The sequence below is a fragment of the Leuciscus leuciscus genome (assembly GCF_965113295.1).
Source record: "Leuciscus leuciscus genome assembly, chromosome: 17".
Taxonomy (NCBI): domain Eukaryota; kingdom Metazoa; phylum Chordata; class Actinopteri; order Cypriniformes; family Leuciscidae; genus Leuciscus; species Leuciscus leuciscus.
The window spans coordinates 13,400,483-13,424,666 of record NC_138741.1 but is presented as its reverse complement, the minus strand read 5'-3'; the positions used below and the strand labels follow the sequence as shown (position 1 = coordinate 13,424,666).

Sequence of the window (24,184 nt, the reverse complement as noted above, 5' to 3'; positions counted from 1 at the left end):
AAACTTTTACAAATTACTGCTAGAAAATGTGGACAATAACACAGAGAAAATAAAACAAGACTGGGAGGAGGAAATTGGTCTAAACATTCATGAAAACATGTGGGATGAGTGCTTGAGAAACATACATGCATGTTCTGTGAATGCTAGACACAATTTGATTCAGTTCAAGGTAATTCATAGGCTTCATTATTCTAAGTCAAAACTTCATAAAATTTATCCCACGATTTCTCCACTCTGTAATAAGTATAAAATGTCAGAAGGCACACTGTTTCATTCTTTATGGTCATGTAGTAAAATTCAGCCATTTTGGAAATGTATATTTACATTTCTTTCTGAAGCAAATTCTATTGATTTGGAGCCTGAGCCTTGCACTGGACTTTTAGGAGCAGAGAATGCTTTATCAGATATATAAAGACACAGGCCATTTCGCTGTGTATGATGCTTGCAAAAAGACTTATTTTGCAGATGTGGAAAGCAGATTCTGTACCCACTTTTGAGATGTGGGCTAGGGAGCTGGGAAATATGTTGCACTTGGAAGAACTGAGATATATTAAAAGACAAACTATCCATTTTCATTAAGATTTGGAAACCAATAAGAAAATTCTTAAAGGTGGACTGAACAAGCTTTATGCGTATTATTATTTAAAAAAAAATTTTTTTACATCTACTTTAATTTAACTGTCTGATACATTATTTTAATTTCTGTAGTTGCCGTTCACTAAGATAAAAGATTGTGTATGTTCACTCTTTGCTCATGTACAACATTTTTTTGTTTGTAGAGCATTTGAAGAAACCTTCTACAATCATTGCAATATTGCGGGGGGAGGGATATTCTAATTCAAGTACCAAGCTCAATGTAGCATGTACAATGGTACTGCTTAGAAAGTATATTTAGTTATTTAAATGTATAGTTACTATTTTGGTGTCATTGTGCATGTTTGGTGTCTTTAAGAAAATGAAAATAAAGGGATAAAAAATAAAATAAAATAAAAAGTACTTGGCCATTAACCATCAACCACTTAAACCTGTAAAATTTTCATTTGACTCAAGTTTAATTTGCATAATTGTATCATTGCAATTATATACATTTATATAAACTTGTACACACTTGTGTTTTATGTTTATAGACAAAAATAGATGCCCTGCATTTATAAACATATTTATTAATCATGTTTTTCATGTGTTCTCCCTGTGTTCTCAAATAGAATATGTTCATGAACTTTGACAAGTCAGAGTTGTCATTTTGTGGTCTTTTGACTGATTGGAGGAGGTTTCATTTGGAGGCTTTGGGGGTGGGGGGCATGCTATAAAGGTTCAGCTGGGTGGGAATATTTAGGAGAAGTTAGTGAAAAAAACGAACAAAGAAAGAGTTTTTAGTGACCCTAAAGATGGACACTAAGTTGTGTCTATTACTCCTCCTCGGTGCACATTTATTTGCAGGTAAGATTTTTATTTATTACTCTTTTATAAGTTTTGACTTATTTGTACTCTATGTTTGTGCTATCTACATCTTCCCCTATTTTAACAATTACACCTATTTGCCAGATTTCCCTTTTTTCTTATTTTTCATCCTATTGTAATTCTTATTTGTATTATTAGGTATTTTTCTTACTCAAATTTCTAAACAAAGTTTCTAGTAATTATTATGAAAACAGATTATACAAAGTTTAATATATTGCAGTGTTTGAATTGAAGTCTAGAGATTGTTCACTGTTTTTACATTTAAGTTTTATCTGTTTTTCTGTCCTCCTTTCTTAGAAGAACTCTGTAGTTATTGCTTACTGAGATTTGCTGTGTTTTGCTAAATATAAAGTTGATTTAATTTATTCAGCTACTGCTTTTTATCTATCTCTGTAGAAGCATATGCTGAGGTAGTTGAGGAAGACAGTGGAGAAGAACAACCATCCATATGCCCATGTAAGGAGGAACCAATACACAACATGCTGATTATCTTAGTTAGTTAGTTGTGACATATATTATTCTATCTGCAACCAATCAGGATGAGTTTCTTTAGTCTGACCAACTGTGTTACTATCGGCTGCAGAAGATAGCAGCACTGAACTCTGGTACATGGTACATGTGTATGCGTCAAGAATATTGAATCAGAGAGGTGCCACTCTGTCAACAAATGGTCCAAAGGTCTTCCGTTCATCTGATTATTTAGAACTGGCTCTTAAATACTGCAGTCATTATTTAAAGTCATCATAAACACTAAGCATGTGAAACCAGGCAATTGTGAAATAATTGCAATAAAGTAATTTTTTATCACTGACATTATAATGACAATTACTGAATGCTTTTTTTCTTTTCAAGTGTCTGCAAGGTTCAAAAACCTCAGAAAATATGTTTATCAGTATACAGCTGAGAGCAAAAATGGGGTGACGGGTACAGCTAACCTCAGGAATGGGCCAAAGATCTCCTGTCAGGTACAAAAAAATGTCCTTAAAATGTCCTTAAAAACCTCTTTTTATATAAGGATAAGGATACACTGCCTCTAAAAAAATTTGGGTAGGTAAGATTTTTTTTTTCCAAGGCTGCATTTATCTTATTAAAAATACAGTAAAGTGAAGTGATGAATTTGCTAGTGAAAGTAGCTGTAGAATCCATTCCTACGATCCACAGCAAGTCAGACTTTTACAGCCACTACTTCCTCTGTCCAAAGAAGGATGGCGGCCTCAGGCCCATCCTCGACCTCATTAATCTGAACTGCGCCCTAATGAAATGGCCATTCAGGATGTTAACATTGAAACAAATCCTCTCACAAGTGTGCCCAGAGGATTGGTTTTTCTCAGTGGATCTGAAAGACGCATACTTTCATATCCAGATAGCCCCCCATCACAGACCATTCTTGAGATTCGTGTTCGAGGGGGGGGGGGCTTATCAGAATACGGTCCTTCCATTCGGACTGTCTCTAGCTCCACACACTTTCACAAAGTGCATGGACGTGGCCCTCTCCCCTCTGAGATAGAAAGAAGTACGTGTCCTGAATTACCTCGATGACTGGCTCATTCAAGCTCACAGATCCGTGCTCCTCAGCCATTTGGAAAGCCTGGGACTCAGGATCAATACATCTTCCAGCCAGCAAATCTCGTTCCAGGGAGCAGTTCTCGATCCAGCCCAAATGGGGGTCATGCTCATGTCAGAAATAGCCTTTACGATTCAACAGCTCGTGGCATCTTTCAAGGTTGGGTTCTCACCCCCCCTCAGGAAGTTTCAGAGGATGCTGGGCCTCCGCATCACCAGTACTGCTTTACTGCTTTACATGCGGTCCCTACAGTACTGGCTGAAACCCTGAGTTCCAGCCCACGCATGGCATCTCGGACACCTCCGCATCAGGGTGGATCACGGTTGCATCGTGGCCCTGACCCCTTGGAAGGACCCTCGTTGGTTCCATCAGGTTTGGATCTGGGAATGGTCTCCAGAAGGAAGATGGTCTCGACAGACACTTCCAAATCGGGTTGGGGAGCTTTGTGCGAGGGCAGGCCGACTTCCGGATCCTGGTCAAGCGCAGAAAAAAGGCTTCATATCAACTGCCTGGAATTGCTGGCAGTCTTTCTGGCCATCAGAACCTTCCTGCCAGATCTGAAAGGGCACCATGTCTTAGTCCATTTGGACAACGTGGCAGTGGACTCAGTGGTAAACCACCAAGGTGGACTCAGATCGAGGCCTCTGTACTAACTGGTTAGACGCCTCCTATTATGGGCACAACCCAACCTGCGCTCACTGAGAGTGCCGTACATGCTGGGCAGACAAGCTATCCCGGGGAAACGTGTCCTCGGGAGAGTGGGCACTTCACCCCCAGATGGTTTGTATGATCTGGAGTATCTTCGGGAAGACAGAGGTCGACCCTTTTGCTTCCAAAGACAACTCTCACTGCCCAATATAGTTCTTGAGGGACAGGGACGCGCTGGCCTACAGCTGGCCCAGCCTTTCCCTATACTCCTATGGCCGGCCAGTCCGTAGGCAAGCACAACCTGGTTGTTCGTTTTCTCTAGGTGTCTTGGAGGCTAAACCCGCCCCGCCCTCTCACGGTTCCTACATGGGACCTGTCTACAGTCCTCAGGGCCAGTCCCTTCAAGCCACTCCAACTGGTCGAATTACGGCCCCTTTCGCCCATTTCGGCGGGCTCTGGCAGGCTTTCTCCCAATAGGTTCGTGCAGCTCCGCTGCTCAGCCATTGGTTCAGTTTCACTGCGTTATTCTACAATCTTCAGTAATCAGAGAAAAAGGAGTTTTCCCATTGCGTCTAGTGATGCAGTACTCATTCCCGTTATCTCAGGAAACCGAGGTCAAGTTAGTAACCGAGTATGTTTCTTTCTTTTTTTAATCTTACTGACCACAAATGGTAGTGAACGGTAGTGTTTAAATAAGAGAATACTGGATGTATATTTCTCTGTCCACCATCAGGTTGAAATTGAGGTCCCACAGACGTGCAGCTTTGTCCTTCACACAACAGAATGCATCCTGAGCGAGGTGTCAGTCATCGACGCACAGGGTCAACCTGTTTACAGACAGGCTGCTGGAGCTGAGGCCTTCCAGGTTGCCATGGAGAAGTATGTTGAACAGCCAATAATATTTGGGATATTCCTCCTCTTAAATAGAGGAAATACCCCTAGTTCTTTCAGTATTGTCCAGTATCATATTTCACTCAATAATGCTTTTTGATACCCCTTTCCAGGAACCCTCTGAATTTTGTGGTGGAGCAGGTAACCAGTGTTTCCATTTATCCAGAGAAGGACGAGCCAGAAAACATTTTGAACATCAAAAGAGGAATCATCTCTGCTCTTCTCGTGCCAGTCCTGGAGGGAGAACACAATAAAAAAATGGTGAGATTAAAACAAAAATTTAGAGTAGACACACAAATGCAGTCTACACAATTCATTTTTCATGCATTGTATTTTTGACATATGTAAAATACACTTCTTTTATATACTGTGGGGTTCAAAAGTCTGAAACTTCTTCTCTATTCTTACATTTTTAAGAGCACAGTCCACGGCATGTGCAAGACTGATGTCACAGTCAACTCACGGAAGGACATTGACACAGATATCACTGTAGTCAGAGATCTGTCGGACTGCAGCCATTTCTCACCTCACAGTCTCCCCACCAGCCCCCTGTCTCTCTTGCCTGGCTTGGTAGAACACACATGGCTTATTTCTTTCAATATCCATTCTTTCATATCCATCTCAATCAAAAATACTCATACAACTTAACTGAAATTTATTTTTGCAGAATGGTCTTATCTCCAAGCTAATCAGCAGTACTCAGACTTGCAACTATCAGTTTGACAACAGGAGAAAGCATATGACTGAAGCTCAGTGTACAGAGAAGCATATCTTCATCCCGTTCTCACATGAGTGCGTAATCTCTTCCCATAAAGGCTTTGTTTTGGATGCCTGGTTACTGACCTGATCAGAAATGGATACTTCACCCAAAAATTGAAAATTCTGTTGTTAATACTGTGTTGTTCTAAATGTAAGAATATTTTGCTAACGTTCCCATTAAGTTATAAAAACATTTCTGAAAGGTCTCTGAACGTTTTTTTAAACGTACCAACATTAGGGGAACATTCCATTTTATCATTTTGAGAACATTATGGGAATGTTTCTTTTGAATGTTCTCTGACCGCTTTGAAACATTTAAAAAAACATTAGATGACTGTCCAACTAAAACATGAATGATGTATATAAATAACCTTTATGTGCTATCAATTTCAGAATGTTTGCTCATCATAACTTTGAGAGAGAACTATAGCCAAAGTTTTGAGAACGTTCCGTTAGCTGGGTGAATGGTGACCAGAACTGTCAAGCTCCAAAAATGACAAAAAAGCACCATAAATATAGTCTATATACAATAAAAATCACTATATTGTGCTGTGTTATATTATATTATTATTATTATATTATAGATTTATGAAAGTAAATTTAAATCGTTATTCAGAAAGTCTTTTTTTACGTCTTAGCTCTCTAAACTAATTTTCGCAATTTGAATATGCACATATTTAAAGTGGCTGCATTGTGATTAGTTATGTGACAGAAAAAGGATGATGACATCATAATTGATGTCAAACCTGGCATAACCTATATCATGTTAATGAACATCAATGTTATAATTTCTCCTACAGGGGGCAGTATGGTATCTCCTCAGAAGTAAAACAGAGTCTAACCCTACAGGATTCAGTGAAAATAAACAGCAGATATTTCAGTAAAGATGGTGAGTAGCCTTAAGCTGTAAGAATAGTTTGTTTTACTTTGCATTTTACAATATTTTGAGAGGTATAGAGGTGTGATAATATGAATAAATAAACAAATTCCCTCTGTCTTTTTCCTCTGAACAGACACTCTTGAGAAGAAGCTCTTTTTAGAGGAGGTGGAGGACAAGCTTCCTGTTCAGTCAAAGGATGATGTGCTTGCCACAGTGAGAGAGCTAAATACACTTAGCAGCTCAGGAAAGAGTCAACAGAGAGCCAGCCTCTTCCACAAGTTGGTGTCTGAAGTCCGTGGCTTGAAAAATGAAACGCTTTCTGGAGCTGCTGATGAGATGATGAAGATCTCAGAGTGGCTTACATGGCAGACACTTTTCCAGTGTGGAACCAATGAATGTACCAGTGCCATCATGCAGATCCTCAGGACTTCTGATGAGTTAGTCAGAGAGGTGGATGCTATAGTTTATGCTTTGAGTCTCTTACCCCAGGCCAGCCCTCAGAGGGTTAGAGACATGCTGAGCATGGCCCAAAACAAGCAAAGTAAAGCCATCATGTATGCTCTTGCCAACACTGTGAAACAGTAAGTGTCAGTGATGTTTACTCAGTTAGCTTCTCAGTTAGCATAGGTCAAGATTTTCTGTTTTTAAGTGGAATTTGAATGGATAAATGTATATTTTGCACCAGACTTCCTCAAGACCAAGCAACGTCAACACCTGAAGTGAAGGAAGTAGCTGAATTCATGGAGTTCATGCTAGGTGATTGCTCTGGAGATGAAGACAGCACTTTCCTTACATTAAGGGTACATCTAACTCTCTATCCATCCATCTGATGCATATATAATGAACACAAATGTCTAAATATTAACCAAATTATTTATTGTACAGGTTATTGGTGTCATGGGAAAGTACATGGAGAGATTCCCATCTCTGAAGTCTTCTCTCCTAAATTGCATGGGCCAGACGTACACTTCTCTGCCAGTACAAAAAGCAGCTATCCAGGCTTTCAGACTCATGGAAATGAATTCAGAAGTAAATCAACTCTTGTTAAGATTTACAGCATTTAGATTATTCCACTCATTCCGGTTCTTAAATGATGCATCGGTTACTCAAATAAAATCAGTTTAGTACTTTTAATTTAATGTGAAAAACAGTATGATCTGGATTCATTCTAAAGCATTTTATTTTTATTTTTTTTGTTACTAGGTGAGAAGTGCCCTGATTCAACAGTATGAGAATACAGAGGCACCAGCACAAAAACGCATTGCAGCATATCTGATGCTCATGAGGAACCCTGAGGTAGTAAACAAGGTGCTGAGAACACTTAAGAGTGAGCAAAATGAGCAGGTTAAGAGCTTTGTCTCCTCCCATATCACCAACATATTGGAATCAGAAGATCCAAACCTGACCACGTATGTACACTAATATTTCCAATTCTAAATGTGTTTATTATTATGGCCTTCTAGTTCAAAATGATTTGTCTTGATGTTTTCGTTGGAAGCAGAAGCAGAAAATGTGCTCAGGATGTAGCACAATGAATGTTCAAAAGTGTTTGAAGTTTTGGCCATGTTGTATTAAGATTAAAGATGTTACCTCTTGATGACAAATTCTCAATTCTTTCCTCAGACAAAAGAAATACTTTTTATGTTGTCAAGATAACCCCAGTCTTCATACTTTTAATCATTTTTAGGAATGCACCTATATTAAAATGCTTTATAATTATTTTCACGTTATTGCTGATAACTGATAACTTAAAATTCTATATTATTTTGCCTTCATAAATGAATCATAAAACACTCTAAACTAAAATCAGTTGTTTTAAATGCTAAGTGAATTTAGGCATCATTTAACAGTGTTATTAAATCATTAGTGTTTTTAAAGATAAACTCGAAGTGAATGTTAGATTATGGCAAAGGTATCCACAATTGATATCCAACTGATAATCCACAATTGATATCAAATATTATCTGTTACTTCTACTATCATCTGATATTTATAACTTTTAAAAAACTATCGGTCTATGACCGATATGGCACTGATATATTGTGCATCCATAATATATATATATATATGTCTTTTTTTGTCTTTTTTTAGAGCAAAGGACTACATTCTTAAAGCTATACAAGGGGATGCAAGCTTTAACACTATGGACTTCACTAAGTTCTCACGCAACTACAAAATTGAAGTCCCTCTGGTTGGCTCAGTAGAAAGTAACATGATTTTTGATTCTGCCAATTACATGCCCAGAGAAGTCATTTTAGCCACCACACTTGACAATTTCAATGCAGAAATACTGGAGGTACTGTATAAGTTTATCATAAAATCAATATTTTAAAAAGGCTTGATATTTTTTGTGTGCCTATATTTTCCATTTTTATGAATGCATGTGATCACTTCTTTCTCAGATTGGCCTTGAAGGTGAAGGCTTTGAGCCAGCCATTGAAGTTCTTTTTGGTGAAAATGGTTTCTTCCCTGATACGATCTCAAAAGCCATGTACTGGGCCAATGACAATATTCCACATCCCATCAAACGGGTTTTGGATAAGTGGATTTCCCCACTAAGAGGTAAAAGGATGAAAAGACAGGTAAATATCTAAAAATCTATTCTATCTCAAATCTTTTAAGTGTATAATGAAAATCCATCTAAATAAAACATAATGCTTAAAAATATCTTCTCCCTTAAGGTCCCTCAAGACATCATGAGGAATATGGAAGAATACTTCTCAGAGTTCAAAAAACGCCTTGAACAGATCGAAGATGCTCCTAAAGGCCTGGCCTACCTGCGGTTAATGGGAACAGAACTGGGATACTTGAAGACCAATGAGCTCAATCTCATCATTCAGTACATTAAACTATACACAGAAACATTTAAGTCGATGTCTGTGAATGTAAGTGTTTTTCATAGGCTTTGAAAGTATGGTACTCTAAATGCATTACCATAAAAATCTCAGTCTTCATCAACAAAATGTAACTGTAAATTTAAGTGTGATATTCTCTTGCTGTTGCAGTTAATGGGAAAGCTGATATCTAGCTTAGAGAATGAGGTTTTTGTCCACTATATGTTCCTGGACAAGGCCTTTACACTACCTACATGTGCTGGTGTTCCACTGAAGTTTTCCCTATCTGGAGTTCTGGCCCCTGGAGCCAAAGGAGGCATGACCATTGACCGCATGATGGTAATCCTTCTCACTAGTGTACATTTTGTCATGTCACAATTAAGTAGTAAATTATTCATGTTTTTTCTGTTTTTATTCACAGCAACAGCTTTCATTCATGCCATCTGTGGGAATGGAGTTTGTTACCCAAATGGGTGTTTATATCCCAGAATTTGTGGTAGCTGGGATTGAGACACACACAAACATGTACCATGAAAGCGCTGTTAATGCCAAGGTCACTGTAAGTGACAGTCAGATCAAGCTCTCCATCCCTGCACCACAGGGAAACATCCAGCTCTTCGGCATCAGGTAGGCCATCTAACCTCTCAGTATCCTTAATTTATTGTTTCTTATCAGATGCTTTTTTTATTATGCATTTATACTTTTACATACTTATACTCAAGGGTCACTTTTTTCTGTACTACTGAATGATATTAAAGATTCAAATGGAACATAAAGAAAAATATGTTTCTTCTTTCTCTTCCACAACAGTAACAAGTTGCTTTCAGTGACCTCCACTCAGACTAAGATTGTCCCCTCCATGGTAGAGGACAGGACTGACTCAACAGAGTGTAATCCCATCTTTCCTGGGATGAATTACTGCACTATTTTGCGCTATTCAAATGCAAGTTTAACCAATAATGCCCCGTACTATCCTCTCACAGGAGAGACAAGGTGAGAAACAAGTGGATGTACAGTATGCAAACAACTTATTTACTTCCATGGTTTATGCACTTAAAAACAATAAGAGGAAATACTTTCTTTCCAGGCTTGCTCTGGAACTTCATCCTACAGGAGAAGTGCCTGAGTACACGGCAACGATTGCCTATGCATTGCTGAGGGAAGGGAAAGAGGGGCGCCATAAAGTCGACTCTGTGAAAATTGTTCTCAAGGCTGAGAGTAAGTTTTTAAACAATTTGAATGACTTATTTTATTTCTAACAGTGGCATTGAACATTTATCAGTGCTTTTAATTTTTTGCAGCTTTAATATGTTTAATATGTTTTCTATCTACAGGATATGCTTGTGTTAAATGTTGTCAAAAGTTATTTTTAACAGATACACTACCGTTCAAAAGATTTGGGTTAGTACGATTTTTCTTGAAAGAAATTAATACATATATTCAGCAAGAACACATTAAGTTGATCCAGTTGAGTGACATTAGAGAGACATTTATAATGTTACAAAATATTTTTATTTGAAATAACTCCTGTTCATTTCTAAGTTTCTATTCATAAAAGAATCCTAGAAATAACAGTTTCCACAAAACTTCCAGCACAACTAGTTTCCCTACTGATAATAATAAGGAAAAAATAGTTGAGCACCAAATCAGCATATTAAAATTATTTCTGAAGGATCATTTGACACTGAAGACTGGAATAATGTCTGATTCAGCTTTGCCATCACAGGAATAAATTACATTATAAAATATACTGTATTTAAAAAAAAAAAGAAAAAGATTTTAAATTGTATTTAAAAATATTTAATAATATTTTACTACCACAACTACTTTTACTATTGATAATTAAAAACAATTATAGTATATTTTATATTGTATCACAATATTACTGTTTTTAATGTATTTTTGATCAAATAAATGTAGACCTCTTTCTAAAACCTTTGAACGGTATGTTTAGTGTACATGCATTAAAAATGTAGCACCTCTACCTTTTGGGAAAATGGAATGGAGCAAAGATGAGGATGACTCATCTTGCACTACACAGATTTTGTCCAGTCAAATTCATCCGCAAGTTATCAAGTAACAAATCATGGCTTATGGCTGTGATGTAAATATAACCTATTTGCTATTTAATTGAAAGTATCTCAGCTCAGTAAATCATGTGCTTTTTAAAAGCCACTAATAAAAACAATTTATGAAAATTAAAAAATGTATTTATTTGGTCAAGATTGCTTGTATTTCAATGAGTGTAAGCTGTCAAGTATATAAGAAAATCGGTCTAAAAAATAAGTTCTTCTTATTTTAAGGTGCTGAACCAACCGAAGCCACAGCAGTTGTGAAATACAATCGCAATAAGAACATCCTCACCACTGACCTTCAGATCCCTGATTATGACCTTGAAGCTGGCATCAAGTTGGCAGTTACAGATAGCAGCGCTAAAGGAAAAAAAATGCGTGGTATTACAATTGATGTAACTAACAAAGACATCCCACAGCTTTCACTCGTTGGGCATGCCAGGTACAGTATAAACAATTCGTTTTGAAAAAAATATTATTTAGTAAACACTCAGTAGTCAGAAAAAATATTGGAACACTGCAATCCCATCAGCATTATGGAGACTTTTATTTTAACATGACATATACAGTACTGATATGGGAAGTGTATTTTGATGCTAATCTGGATATGTATGTGTTTCTGAGAAGGCTGGAGTCTATGAGGGATGGTCTGATTGAGCTTCAGTTGGCAGTGCCAGCACTACAGATGGACACCTCTGCCACTGCCACCTTAAAGAATAATAATGGGCTCATCCTGCAGCTTGAAACAGCCTTAAACATGCCGGAGACAACATCTGTGCAGAAAGCCATACTCCGATATGGTAATAAAGCACACATTGCTAATGAAGCAAACGTTCCTGGAATGAATTTGTCATTGAGTTTTTAATGATTTTCTTGTTGACTTTGCAGATAATAATAAGGTTGAACTTGAAATGAAGTCAGATATAAACTCTGAAGTTGAGAAACTTTTTCCAAATATGGAGGAGTACCGTAGCAAGCTGCAGGCAAGTATTGATGATATCCTTGACCAGAAAGTCACCAAGACTGACATGAAACTTCGTCACATTGTTTCAAAAGGGTTAGAGGTAAGTGCATCAAATCAAACTTGAGAATTGTCTAAATTGCATGTATTTTATCATTTGAATATTTGAATGGCTTTGCTGAAGATGAACATTTCATAGTTGTTCCTTCTGTCCCAAGGCAGTGAATATTTGGCTGGATAAACTGTCGGCAGGCAGTTCATTCGTGGACATACAGAGGAGCAAGAGAAGCACCCCAGAGCTCATTTTGCCATCTTTGCCGGAAAAAATATATCTTAAATCGTGAGTGACACTATTTGTTACTTTTTACATAAAAATAAATATCTGCTAATATAGGCCGGTCTAGTTGTCACACGAGGAAGTCCCAAGGGTGTATAGACCACAAATGTAATGTATTACATTAACATTTTATATAATATGATGAAAATACAGTGATGTGTGTCCAAATTTTAGACTGGTAGTGTTTATATGTATGTATATTATATACATTGATATTGAGCTTAAACGTTTTTTTCTCTTCGTGTTTTTGTTATGTTCAGTGATTCACTGATGAGATACCAGTTCAACAAAGGCAGAATCTCCTTTTCACTTCCTCTTCTCCTGGGAGGAAAGTCATCTGCTGAACTGAACATCCCTCCCACCCTAACACTCCCACAGATTCAAATTCCTCTCATTGGCCTGGATATTCCTGAGAAAAACTATAAGATTCCATCATTCACAATTCCCCGTGCTTTGGACTTCTCCTTGCCCATGTTAGGTGTAGCAGAGGTGTCTGTCAAGATGAACAGCAACTTTTATGACTGGGAGGGTTCCATCTTAGGGGGAAACAACACTGTTGACATTCCCAGTTACATTGCTAAGTACAAAATGATGGCCAGCTGCCCTGTGACACCCCTGTCATACAAAATTGAAGGTATTTAAGTTATCAAAACTCATCACAAAGGGCCAGATTTACTAACAGCTTGCATCAGCGCAAACCCTCTTTTGTCATTCAAAAACTACTGTAAGGATTTAGTAAAGACATGCTGTGAAAAATTAGCACTGAAAAGGCGTGGACACCGTTATTTTTGCAGCTGACCTTATTGCATATGCATTTGTTGGACTTTCCCTTTCAGATGCAACATTTATGGGAGGAGAGTATTGAATTTAAATTGCAATTGCAAAGTGATTTACTAAGGTTTGCACTAGTCAATTTTCTGGTATTTGCGCCATTATTTACGGCCCCAAAAAAGCATGTCTTAAACCAGACTCTAATTTGCGCTACTCTTGGTAGATTGCAATGGTTATTATGGAAATGATAAGCATGACTTCCATGATTTCCCTGATCAGATGAGCAGCGTCTTTGTTCTTTAATTTGCGTGTTTAGTAAATCTGGCCCAAAAATGACTGTCATAATGACATCTTCAGTTTATTTGAATTTATTTTACTTCTATTACATTCTTCTGGACATTAGAACTTTGTTATTATTATACTTATCACATTTTATGAAATGATTAGTTTTTTTAGTTTTTATTATTTATTAAATATCGATTTTATTTTCTCTTCACATAGGTATGGGCATGATCACTGGTAAAATCGATGATACTCTGAAGTACTTTGTAAATGGATCCATCAGTCATTGTTTACTTGATGCCAGCCTGAGTGCCTTTGAAACTATGAGTATGGCTGATAAAATCAGTGGTAGGACCAACTACAGGATTGAAGCATCTAGTCCACTTGGTCTGGACACCTCTGTGTATTATTCGGCTCAGTCAGCTTCCACGAGTGATGAAGTCATTGGAGATGGAAACTTTGATGGATTTATCAAGGTAGGCTCTCTCTATGCCAACTCCACCCTTAGCCAATCTTATATCTACAATATGCTCAAAAGGGAAGGAAAAGGAGAGTCCACATTGAAGTTTGACTCCTCAATCATCCAAGGTGAGAATGTGATCAAAGGATCCTACGTCAATGGAGAGCTGTCGCTTTTGTCCAAAACAAATGCACAAAATGATGTTCTGAAGCATGTGGCAGAATTAAAGCACAAGAAAGGCCAGCTGTCTGTGAAGTCAGATGGTAGCATGACTGCACTTGGAAAAGCGCTCCGCTGTAAAGCTGAACTTGATGTCACGAGTGAAGAAGCCAGACTGAAAGTTGAATCCCAGGCAGATGAAGCAACACATCGTGCTTATTCCCTCCTAACTGGATCCCTAAACAGTAATGGCCTTGAAATTAACATAGAAGGTTTGCTGAATTTTGAAGATGGACGTGGGTCACACAAAGGCACACTTACTTTTGGAGCAAATGGCTTGACCACCAGTTGCATGACAACCATTGAGGGAATTTCTTTGACTTTTGAAAATAACTTCAATGGTGGTATTGATGGCGATGGAGCCTCCATGTCTCTTGTAACAAAAGGATCAACACTGGATAACACAGTTGAGCTCAATACGGAGGGTAAGATATCACCCAAAGAAGTGTATATAACCAGTGTTTTTAAAGGAAACGCCTTTGATGGAACTGCAAGAAACACCATGAACTTTGGTATTAATAAGCAAGGACTGAGTCTGTCTAATACTATGATGGGTACCTTACAGAAAATGAGATCGGAGTGCACACACACCCTGACTGTAACGTTATGGACCTTGGCTTACCGCTCCAAAATGGACAATTTCATCTGTGATGGAGCGTCCTACAACCATGACATTAAGATTAATATGAGGCCATTTATCACATCGATAAGTGCTAATAATGAACTTGAGATTTTTGATTTTGGACTCAGTGGTGACGGCCACCTTAAGATGGAGCCATTTAAGATGGACGCTGCTGGAAGCCTCAGTGGGAAGTATGGGGAAGAGGATAACTTTAAGCACAGCTGTGAATTTACTTATGCAGAGCTGGCAGGCACCATCAAATGCAATACAACAGCAAAAGTCTTTGATTCCCAGATAAGTAACAACTTCGACTTGGATTTTGCTGGACTGTCTTCTGTTATGAACAGCAAGACACAAATAAATTGTGAATCTTTACGTCTTGAAAATAACATTCGCACAATGGCCATGCCGTTTAGCCTTACAATTGATGCCATTTTGAACAGTGATGGCACTGTGAAGTTTTATGGCAAGCATAGTGGTCAGCTCTACAGTAAGTTCCTCTTGAAAGCTGAACCATTGGCCATTGCTAAGTCCCATGAATGCAGAGCTTCTGTTGTACACATGTTCCCAAACGGAGAGTCAGCTGAAACGCACATTGAAAACAAGATTGACAGCTTTCTGATACCAAATGAACAGTCTGTGGAATGGAAGTTTAAGTCAAAGCTAAATAATCATGCATACAACCAAGATGTCAATATTTACAACAAAGAAAATGAGATGGGGGTCCAGTTCTCCGGAGTGCTTCAAACAAATCTTTTGAACGCTGAAACAATATCTAGTGATATTCCATTAGACAATCAAAAGTTTAGTGCTTCTGGGTTTGTCAAGTATGATAAGAACAGCGACTGTCACATTATTTATTTTCCATTTATCGAGAGCTTCCCTGCTGCCTTTGAAAGGATGAAAAATGCAATTCTTCATAAATTCGAATCCCTCCAAAACTACCTCAACAGTTTAGATATCAATGGTTTGATAGGTCGGTTTAGAAACAAGTTGGATGAACTCCCTCAAAAAGTAAATGACATTATAGTGGACATGGACCTAGAGAACAAAGTCAACAATGTCAAGAACCAGCTGATTTCCTACATACATGACTACACTGTATCAATAGATGACCTTGATGCATATGCTGAGGAATTTAAGGAGGCTTCTAAAAAGAAAATTATTGATTTAGCGACCAGAATTCGGGATCTGATGATTCAAATCAAAGATAGCATTGAGAGTGGATCGTGGGCCAATTCTGTCTCTGACTTTTTGACGCAGATTGAAGATGAACTTAAAGCTTTTGATGAGAAATATGAAATAACCAAAACAATCATCAGAGGCATTGATGGCATTGAAGATATAATAAGACAGATTGATTTACAAAAGCTGCAGGACAGCAGTGCTGCTTGGTTAAAACAACTGGATGCAAAATATGAAATTAAAACCAAACTTCAGGAAAAGCTGAGCGAAATGAGGAAGATTGTTGAGACATTTGACATTAAGATGTTACTTGAAGGTCTGAAAGACTATGTAATCTCATTTGATTTGACTGAATATGTGGAAGAACTATCTGATCAAATCCCATATGAAGACATTGAGAGAGTGTTGGATTCTGCAAAGGATGTCATTGTCAACTGGATAGAGGAGTACGAAATTCCAGAGAAAATCAATAGAGTTTACTTAAATGCACAAGAGCTTATTTTAAGGTATGAAACTGACAAGAAAATTGAAGTTTTTGTGGAGCAGGCCATTATATTAGTCAAGCAGTATAGAATCCAAGAGCTAGTGCAGGCTGTAGTGGATACTTTAAAATCTATCCAGTTTGAGTACATCTCGGATAAGGTTTTGGAGGTCTTGGATAGAATTACTTCTCTGTTAAAGCTGATGGATTTCAAACAGATTATAGATAATTTAAATGAGCACATTCTCTCGATCATAAAGACATTAAGAATTTTTGATTACAACACATTTGTTGATGAAGTAAATGAAAAAGTAAAGAACATAGTCAATTATATTAACAAGCAGATAAATGAAGTTTATGAAATCCCACTAAAAATAGAGGCATCCAGAGAGTTTATAAAAGAGATGCAGGTGACGGTTATTGATTATTTGGAGAAAATGAAAAATACAAGGATAGCTGAAGTTTGCAGGAATATTATAGATGTAATTCACACTACTGCATATAAAGACATAAAACTGAAGATCCAAGACATTCTCGAAGATGTTAGGCAGAGAGTCAGTGACATGGACATCAGAGATGAAATCTTGGTTTACTTGGAAAGGGCAAGTGGTGCTTACGTCAACATGATTGAATACATCTCATCACATTTCATAAAACTCATTGATGAAATTAAGAAGATGGTTGAAGATAAGGAGCTCCTCAATCAAATCACTCAAGCTGTGGAGGGAGTTCTCAACGCTCTAAAGACGGCAGAAATTGACGTACCCACCTTTATTTTTCCATTCACAACTCTGGAGGTTCCTGCCTTTAAGATTAAAATGGCAAGGATACATGATATTACAATTCCAGCAATGATAGCAATACCAGGATTCACTATCCTGGACCTGTTCAGTCTTCCTTCCATCACAGTTGACTTTGAGAAAATCAAGCAGAGCATTATTGACTTCATTGACAAAGTTCGCCAGATAGAAATGCCAGAAGTGGACCCTGAAGCCATCTTCGGGAACTTACGAGCTCTTTATCTTTCCGACTTGCCTGATTTTACTTTCTCAGAGATCACTCTATCAGAGATCAAATTCCCAGAGATCACTGTTCCTAAACTAAAACTGGATAGTTTTGAGATCACCATGTTAACAATCCCCGAAGTCAAAATCCCTGAAATTCCATTTGAACCATGTCTACCAGCTTTCGGCAAACTTTATGGAGAATTCAAAGTGGATTCTCCTCATTATACATTGATGACATCAGCAGCTCTCGAGAACACAACAAGAACACCCAAATCCCCACAATTTAAAGCTACTCTGAACTCAATGGGAAAGTCAAGCCTTGAATACCTTGACTATACTCTGGATGCAATGTTTCAAATTGAAGCTCCAAAAATGAGAAAAATGGTTATTAGTGAGACTGTGAAAGTTAGTCACATGGCCCTTGGAATTGATCATGAGGCTTCTGTTCTCTTAAGTGGTTCTTCAGCAGAAGCAACAGCCAAGACAGCTGCTAAAGTCATCACTCATATATACACAGCTGATTTAATTAACAATGTAGGCATTACTTTAAAAAATGGAATATCTGCAAATATGGACACAACTTACACGCATAATCTGAACATACCCAACATAGATGTTTCCAGTCAGGCTATAATAACTGAAACAGCAGAGGCTCGCTTTGAATCAGGGATTATATCCGTGACCATTGGAACAGTGGGAAGTGGAAAGTGGTCTCCATTAAGTCCATCAAGGACCATCAAGTCCATTGATGACTATTCTGATGAAATTACACACAAGAGCAATTTTGAGTTCACTGTCAACGCTGGCACAGCAAAACTCAATTTTGATGGAGAAACAAACAGCAGAAACCTTAAGATGAAGCAGTCAGTTAATGCAGAATCTGTCATCCTGAGTCACATTACTATTGATGCCAGGGCTGAGACTGAGGCTCCTTTCATTAAGGGCAGTGTTTTGACGCTTAAAGGAAAGGCTCAAATGGAGGATGTCCGAATGGAAATAGGAATTTCACATAACGCTGAGCTTATTGGAAAAGTGAGTGGAAGTATATCCAATGCATGCGAGTTCTTGGCTCAACCATTTGAGGTCACACTTGATTGCAGGAATAAAGGTAACTCTAAAATTATCTTGCCCCTTAAGCTGACTGGAAAAATCGATCTCCAAGATGACTTTGGATTTACCTTGAACTCCAATAAGCAACATGCTTTTTGGGTAGGTCTGGCTCGCTTCAATCAGTACAAATACAAACACAACTTTACTTTGGATAACAGTGAAAATGAAGCTGGAATCTATGCTTTTGTTGATGGTGAAGCCAATCTTGACTTCTTGACTGTTCCACTCAGTATCCCAGAAATTATGATCCCATACTTGGATATGAAAACACCCAAAATCAAAGAGTTTTCTCTTTGGGAAGATTATGGTCTGAAAGATCTTCTGACCACTCCTCAGCAATCATTTGACATTGATTTCAGGCTCTTGTATCAGAAAAACCCAGACAAGCACACATTTGATCTAAACCTTAAACCAATCTACGAAGCCTTCAATGAGAATGCCAAGATCTTGAGTCTGCAATTTGAACTCGGGCGAGACCACATTTTTGATGCCCTCACCAATTCCTACAACAAAGCCAGAATTCAGAATGAAAAGTACAAAATTGACACATCAAACCTGCCGCCAAGATATTTCACTGTTCCTGGATATACCATACCCATACTAAACATTGAGGTTTCAGCCTTCCGAGCCGAATTACCTGCATTTAGTTATTTCATACCCAAGGAGGTTAGCACACCAAGCTTTAAAGTACCTTTGATGGGATTTTCAGTGCCATCATACACCCTTGTGCTTCCATCTTTGGAGCTACCAGTCTTGCATGTGCCTGAGACGCTTCAAGACTTGACCCTACCCACATTTACAATACCTGAAATTCAGAATAACATCATGATACCTGCATTTGGAAATATGACCTATGAGTTCTCAATCAAATCTCCCATAATAACTCTGAATGCCAATGGTGGCCTGTATAATCAGTCTGACATTGTCATCAAGTTTGATGTCTCGTCAATATCCGTGTTCGACGTCCTAAAAGCTAAACTTGACGGTAGTACCACCATCAATAAAAGGAGAGGTCTGAAGATGGCCACAAGCCTGTCCTTGGTACATATGAGTGCTGAATGTAGTCATGAAAGCACTGTGAGCCTCACAAAGAGGAATATGGAGGCTTCCTTAACAAACCTAGCTAAAATTAAGCTTCCAGTTTTTACGATGGACCTAAATCAAGTGGTTCGTGGTAATACTAAGTCTAAACCAAATATAGCCTCTAATGTCAAAGTTAGCTACACTTATAATTTACCCATAATCGAAACGCAAGGGACTGGAAGCATTGATCACAATTTTGCTCTCGAGGCACTGTCATCCTATTTCTCTTTGGAGAGCACTTGGAAAGGAACAACAGATGCAACCATCATGGAATGTGCAAATCTTGCTGGATCTTTGGACAATGAAGCAACTATTTATGTGAATGCCAATGGACTTCGTTCCACACTGAAAACTGATGTAACCTCTAAGGTCTACCACCAAAAGGCTGGTTCCTGGAATATGGACGTCACTAAGAACCTCGCTCTTGAGGCCACTCTGCGGCGTATTTATGCTACTATGACTTATACAAGCACTAATGCAGCTAGTATTGCTTCGTTTTCAACAAACGGAAAGCAAAATGTGAGGTTGACGCTTGAGTTTGTTCCATTGACAACTTTGTCAGCCAATCTTGATATTGACTTATCACAGCCGAGTAACCTCGGTCATGCTGGCATAGTGCAGAATGCAGATCTTTCCATCACTTCAGACAAGCAAAAATTACTTTGGAGTGGCAAGGAACAACTAGCAACGCTGATCCATTCCTCTGATCTGACACTATCAAACGATCAATCTGAAATCCGCATGGAAATGTCTGAATCCATTGAGGGGAATGTTGCATTCCTGAAGTCAATCAAATTGCCAGTCTACCATAAGAGTCTATGGGACTTATTTAAATTTGGTGAGGTCACCGGTACTGACCAATTGCAGTTCCTCAATGTTTCGACTGTTGTGATATACACCAAGAGCATGGAGGGAACACTGTTTGCGCTACCAACAAAATTGTTTGAAAATGGCGTGACGTTTAATATCCCGCAAACAACAGTGAGCATTCCGAATTGGTTTAAAGAAATTCCACAAATGATTAGACAGGTTGATATGCGATTCGAAAAGCCTGACCTGCCTGATTATATCTCAATACCCCCAGTTATAGCTGTTCCAGAGTTTACCGTACCTTTCACTACTCTCCATGTGCCGTCCTTTGTTATTGATTTGACAAATCTAGAAATCCCCAATGAGATCAGTACACCTAACTTTGATATAATTTTGCCTGGTTTACCAAAAGTGGAAATCCCTAGCATAAATGCTAAAACTAAGTATCTGAAAGACAAAATGGCCCATCTGTTTGTCAGTTTGCCAGAGTATGAAATCACCATCTTACCATTTAACCTTCCCAAAGCATTCGATATTGGCGAGTACCCAATACGTCTGGATGACATCACAAAAACACTATATCATTTTGAATTGCCAACTATTATCATCCCTGAACAAAAAATCGAAGTCCCAGAGATATCACTCCATCTCCCAGCTGGTGTGTTTATTCCAACCTTTGGTGCCCTGTCAGCCACTGTCAAAATGTCTGCCCCAGTTTACAACAATACATGGACTGGAAATATAGAAAACACAGAGTCAGGAATTGTTTGCACAATGAAGTCCACTTGCACATCCACCATGGTTTTCCTGGAGTATAACTTGGATGGTAAGTTTAAAAGACTTTTGCAAGTTCATATGAATATTTATTAGCACTTTATAGTAACTTTAACAAGCATAATATTACATTATATACTTCTAAACAAACCAATAAATATGCATGTATATTTTGTGTGTATATATGATTGATCTTTCAAGAATTTTGCAATATTTCTCAATTAATTAATTAATATAATATTCTATTTCACATTTCATTTTTAGTGACTGGCACCATCATTTTTGAGAATGGAGCTCTGGGTCTAGATGGAAAAAGTACCTTCACCCATCGTGATGTGAATATAAACTGGAAGCATGACCTTAGTCAGAATCTAAGGTAAGAACTGAACAACACATCAATTTCTCAAACCTACACATTCATAAATTCCCCTGTCATAATTTCCTAATGATTTTTGTTGTTTCTCTAGAATGAAACGCGAAGAGTCTTCAGTTCCCAGGTAATCGCTTGAATTTCTGTTTCATAGGCTTTGTTGTGCATTATGCATTGCAAAATTGCAATACTAATGTTACTGTGAATGTGTTTTTACACCACAGCCCTTCACGTCATACACTGGGCATTGACATTTCAAGCCAGACCTTTGCTGACATGAGCTTTCGTTATGCATCGCACAACAATGGAATCACGTCCTCGATATCCTCACCAGCAGCTGGCTTCATTGGGTTCCAGTTCACTAGGAGGTCACCATCTCAGTTTTATGCGAAACTGTTCAGCAGATATTTGGTAAGAGAGTGATAATCTTTAGTCAACAATTTATACAACTTATTTAAATATTGTAACAAAATGTCTGCATTGTTTATTCAGTCAACTCCTGACAAGGACACAGACCTGATGAGTTTCAAGGTGACTTTGAAGAACTCTGAGAAGTTGAGCGTTCAGGTTGGCTATCATATCAATGGACTCTCAGACATGATTAATGGCCTTAAAGACAGACTTCCGTCTATCATAGCAGCTCTTCACAAGTTTATCAACCAGTACCACATTGATCACCTTGGCATAGACCTGAACCGTGCTGCCCTAAAACTGAAGAACGCACTCTCCAGTGGTATCGACAGAGCTTACCAGGAGATCCCGCGTATGATTAATGCTCTACAGACCTCAGTTGAGCAGCTCAGACAACAGGGTAAAAATATGTGGAGGATAACACTGGAGAACTTTCCCCAGATGGATCTTCAAGAGTTGAGCAGAAGGTTCTTCAGCAGCACCAATGAATACCTTCAGAAGTATGAGTCAAATATGCGGGTTCTCTTGGACGCTGCCATGAAGTTCATGAAGGACACAAAATTCCACCTGCCAGGTCTGGAGGAGAAGCTTACCGGGCAAGAGTTGTACAATAGGACCAGACAGTCCATTTCAAAGGCTACTGATAGAGCTACTAAAAGTTTTTTTAGCCTCATGGAAGCCATTGCTGACTCCGTTTCAGGTAATATCAACAAAGTAGAATTTACTCTTCCTGGTACCACTAAGGTTATTAGTGGGAAGAGCATTTTGAAAGATCTAAGGTCTGCCATGAAATCAGCGAAGGTTCAGATTATGCAGGCAATAGAGAGATGGGATAACTTCAAATTGGAGAATGTGTTCCAGGACATGTTAAACTTTGTCAGGGTTTACATCCAGAGGGCAGAAGTGTTCCTAAACTCTCTCAGGACTGAAAAACTGGAAGACATTTCCTCACACATCAATGGGATTTACAAAGAGGCAGGGAACTTACAAGTTACACAGAAGATTCGTGAATGGATGCGGGAGGCTAAAAAAGGTTGGTCAGAGCTCAGAGACTCTGCCAAAAGTAAAATCCAGGAGCTGTACAATGAAATATCCATGGAGAATCTCAACTCAAATCTGAATGATCTTCTCATGGTAGTAGAATCACATATCATCAGCCTGTTTAAGAGCTATCTTACGTTTATGAAGTCATTGCCATCATATACAGAGCCATACGTACGGGTTTCAAACAAAAAAACGGATGTGGATATTCCTCTTCCTTTCTATTGGAAATCTTTTAGTGAATGGCCCAGCATGGCATAAACCTTTTATCTAAAAAGTTTGCAATAGAAATACTTTTTTTCCCTACCATTTTCTTCTGTTATTGTGTTCCTCTAAACACTGTATGAAGTTGGAAATTCTACATTGTAAACTTTAGTTTAATTGTAGTTAATTAAAGTATAAAGAATATACTAATGTAAGGAATGTCTGTCTTGGTGAAGTGTTTTAAGAATATAATTAAGCTAAAATGATTTTGGAAAATTGTATTTAAGGAAATGTATAAATAAAAAAAGCTGCATGACATTACATAAATTGAAGTAAAATCATATGCAATGTGCAAAGATTATTACAGGAAGTTTTTACATAATCAGATTACTTTGGAGTTCTTTTCTACAAATCCTTTTAAAAAGTCTATACAGTTCTCCAACATACTGCTTTGAACTTGTGATAGTGTTTACAGCTTTTGGCCAAAAGAGGGCGATGTCTTCATAACAACAAACGACTGCACGGCTGTGGATTTCACTTCTTGCGTCTCGCAAGATCATACATGGTTAACCAGCCGTGCTATTTCACTCCACTCAGTGCATGGCCACACCAGTCTAATATAGTAGGTTACATTCCCACCATATACTGCCCCTGGTTACCTGGTGGGGAACAGTTCCCTCCTGTTGTTATTTCATATAACCTCATCAAAAGAGCCCCAAAACAATTGTTGCTAAGCAGAGAGACTGCCACCTGTTTGGAATCTGGGCCTGTGCTGTGTTCAAGTGCGTGCTGCTTTTCCCACACCAGTCTTTTCAGACAAGGTTAGAGGTCATCAGCACTGGAGTGGGGGTGTAAAGGATGTAGGCCTCATCTGGCTCTTCTCCCACCTTTATTTTTGGTACCTGCATGAAACATTCAGAACATCAGTTTTTTCTTACAATTTGGCT

General features: G+C 38.3%; 1 protein-coding gene across 1 annotated transcript; it reads left to right on the top strand.

Moving 5' to 3' along the window:
• Nucleotides 1-1,325: 1,325 nt before the first annotated feature.
• On the top strand, nucleotides 1,326-23,593 carry apoba (apolipoprotein Ba). Its single transcript, XM_082144191.1, has 29 exons — nucleotides 1,326-1,440; nucleotides 1,858-1,917; nucleotides 2,314-2,426; nucleotides 4,407-4,552; nucleotides 4,678-4,825; nucleotides 4,982-5,134; nucleotides 5,232-5,356; nucleotides 6,124-6,212; nucleotides 6,337-6,784; nucleotides 6,889-7,003; nucleotides 7,089-7,232; nucleotides 7,407-7,612; nucleotides 8,295-8,499; nucleotides 8,606-8,785; nucleotides 8,885-9,088; nucleotides 9,209-9,376; nucleotides 9,459-9,664; nucleotides 9,848-10,030; nucleotides 10,125-10,255; nucleotides 11,341-11,551; nucleotides 11,737-11,909; nucleotides 11,998-12,173; nucleotides 12,289-12,410; nucleotides 12,668-13,041; nucleotides 13,680-21,263; nucleotides 21,476-21,587; nucleotides 21,679-21,708; nucleotides 21,806-21,992; nucleotides 22,074-23,593. The coding sequence occupies exons 1-29, from the start codon at nucleotides 1,389-1,391 to the stop codon at nucleotides 23,292-23,294; spliced, it is 13,266 nt and encodes a 4,421-aa protein (XP_082000317.1). The 5' UTR covers nucleotides 1,326-1,388; the 3' UTR covers nucleotides 23,295-23,593.
• The last annotated feature ends 591 nt before the right edge of the window (nucleotides 23,594-24,184 follow it).